Source organism: Eimeria mitis, genomic scaffold, assembly GCF_000499745.2.
Source record: "Eimeria mitis Houghton genomic scaffold, Emh_scaff501, whole genome shotgun sequence".
Classification (NCBI taxonomy): domain Eukaryota; phylum Apicomplexa; class Conoidasida; order Eucoccidiorida; family Eimeriidae; genus Eimeria; species Eimeria mitis.
In genome coordinates, this window is record NW_013573310.1 from 5,989 (window position 1) to 6,594 (window position 606).

At 39.3% G+C, this 606-nt stretch overlaps 1 protein-coding gene across 1 annotated transcript in view; it reads right to left on the minus strand.

The window, feature by feature from the left end:
- Positions 1–606, minus strand: part of EMH_0014410 (uncharacterized protein) — a gene marked incomplete at both ends in the record, with an annotated part of 2,905 nt that overhangs the window by 694 nt on the left and 1,605 nt on the right. The window contains one exon of the mRNA XM_013500107.1: positions 356–581. Within this exon, the coding sequence (XP_013355561.1) occupies positions 356–581 (226 nt within the window). The remainder of the gene's footprint in view (positions 1–355; positions 582–606) is intronic.

Below are 606 nucleotides of genomic sequence, written 5' to 3' on the forward strand. Positions count from 1 at the left end.
AATAAATACAGACAGATAAATAGAAAGAAAGGAGACAAATAAATATAGAGGCAAAAAGGAGACAGATAAATAAAAAGGAGACAAAAAAGAAACAAATAAATAAAAAGGAGACAAAACAAAAAATAAATAAATAAAGAGAAAGAAGAAGAGACAAATAAATAAAAAGGAGACAAAAAAGAAACAAATAAATAAAAAGGAGACAAAAGAGAAAATAAATAAATAAAAGCGAAAAAAAAAGAAAAAAAAAACAACAGAAGGAGACGATAGAAGGAGACAGCAAACGCCGCTATACTAAACACACAAACCCTAAACCCTAAACCCTAAACCCTAAACCCTAAACCCTAAACCCTCGGACCTGAAGGAGAACGAGTTGCTGCTCGAAGGCATCAGGGTCCTGCAGGTTGTCTGCTCCAGCAGCAGAATTAACCTCCCACTCTGCTGCTGCTGCTGCTGCAGCAGCAGCAGCAGCAGCAGCAGAAGCAGCAGCAGCAGCAGCAGCAGCAGCAGACTGAGATGTATATTCCGTCCAGCTATTGAAAGAGAGAAAACCCTCAAGGGGCTCACAAATGTTCTTCAGCAGGCTGCAGCAGAAACAACAATACGCAA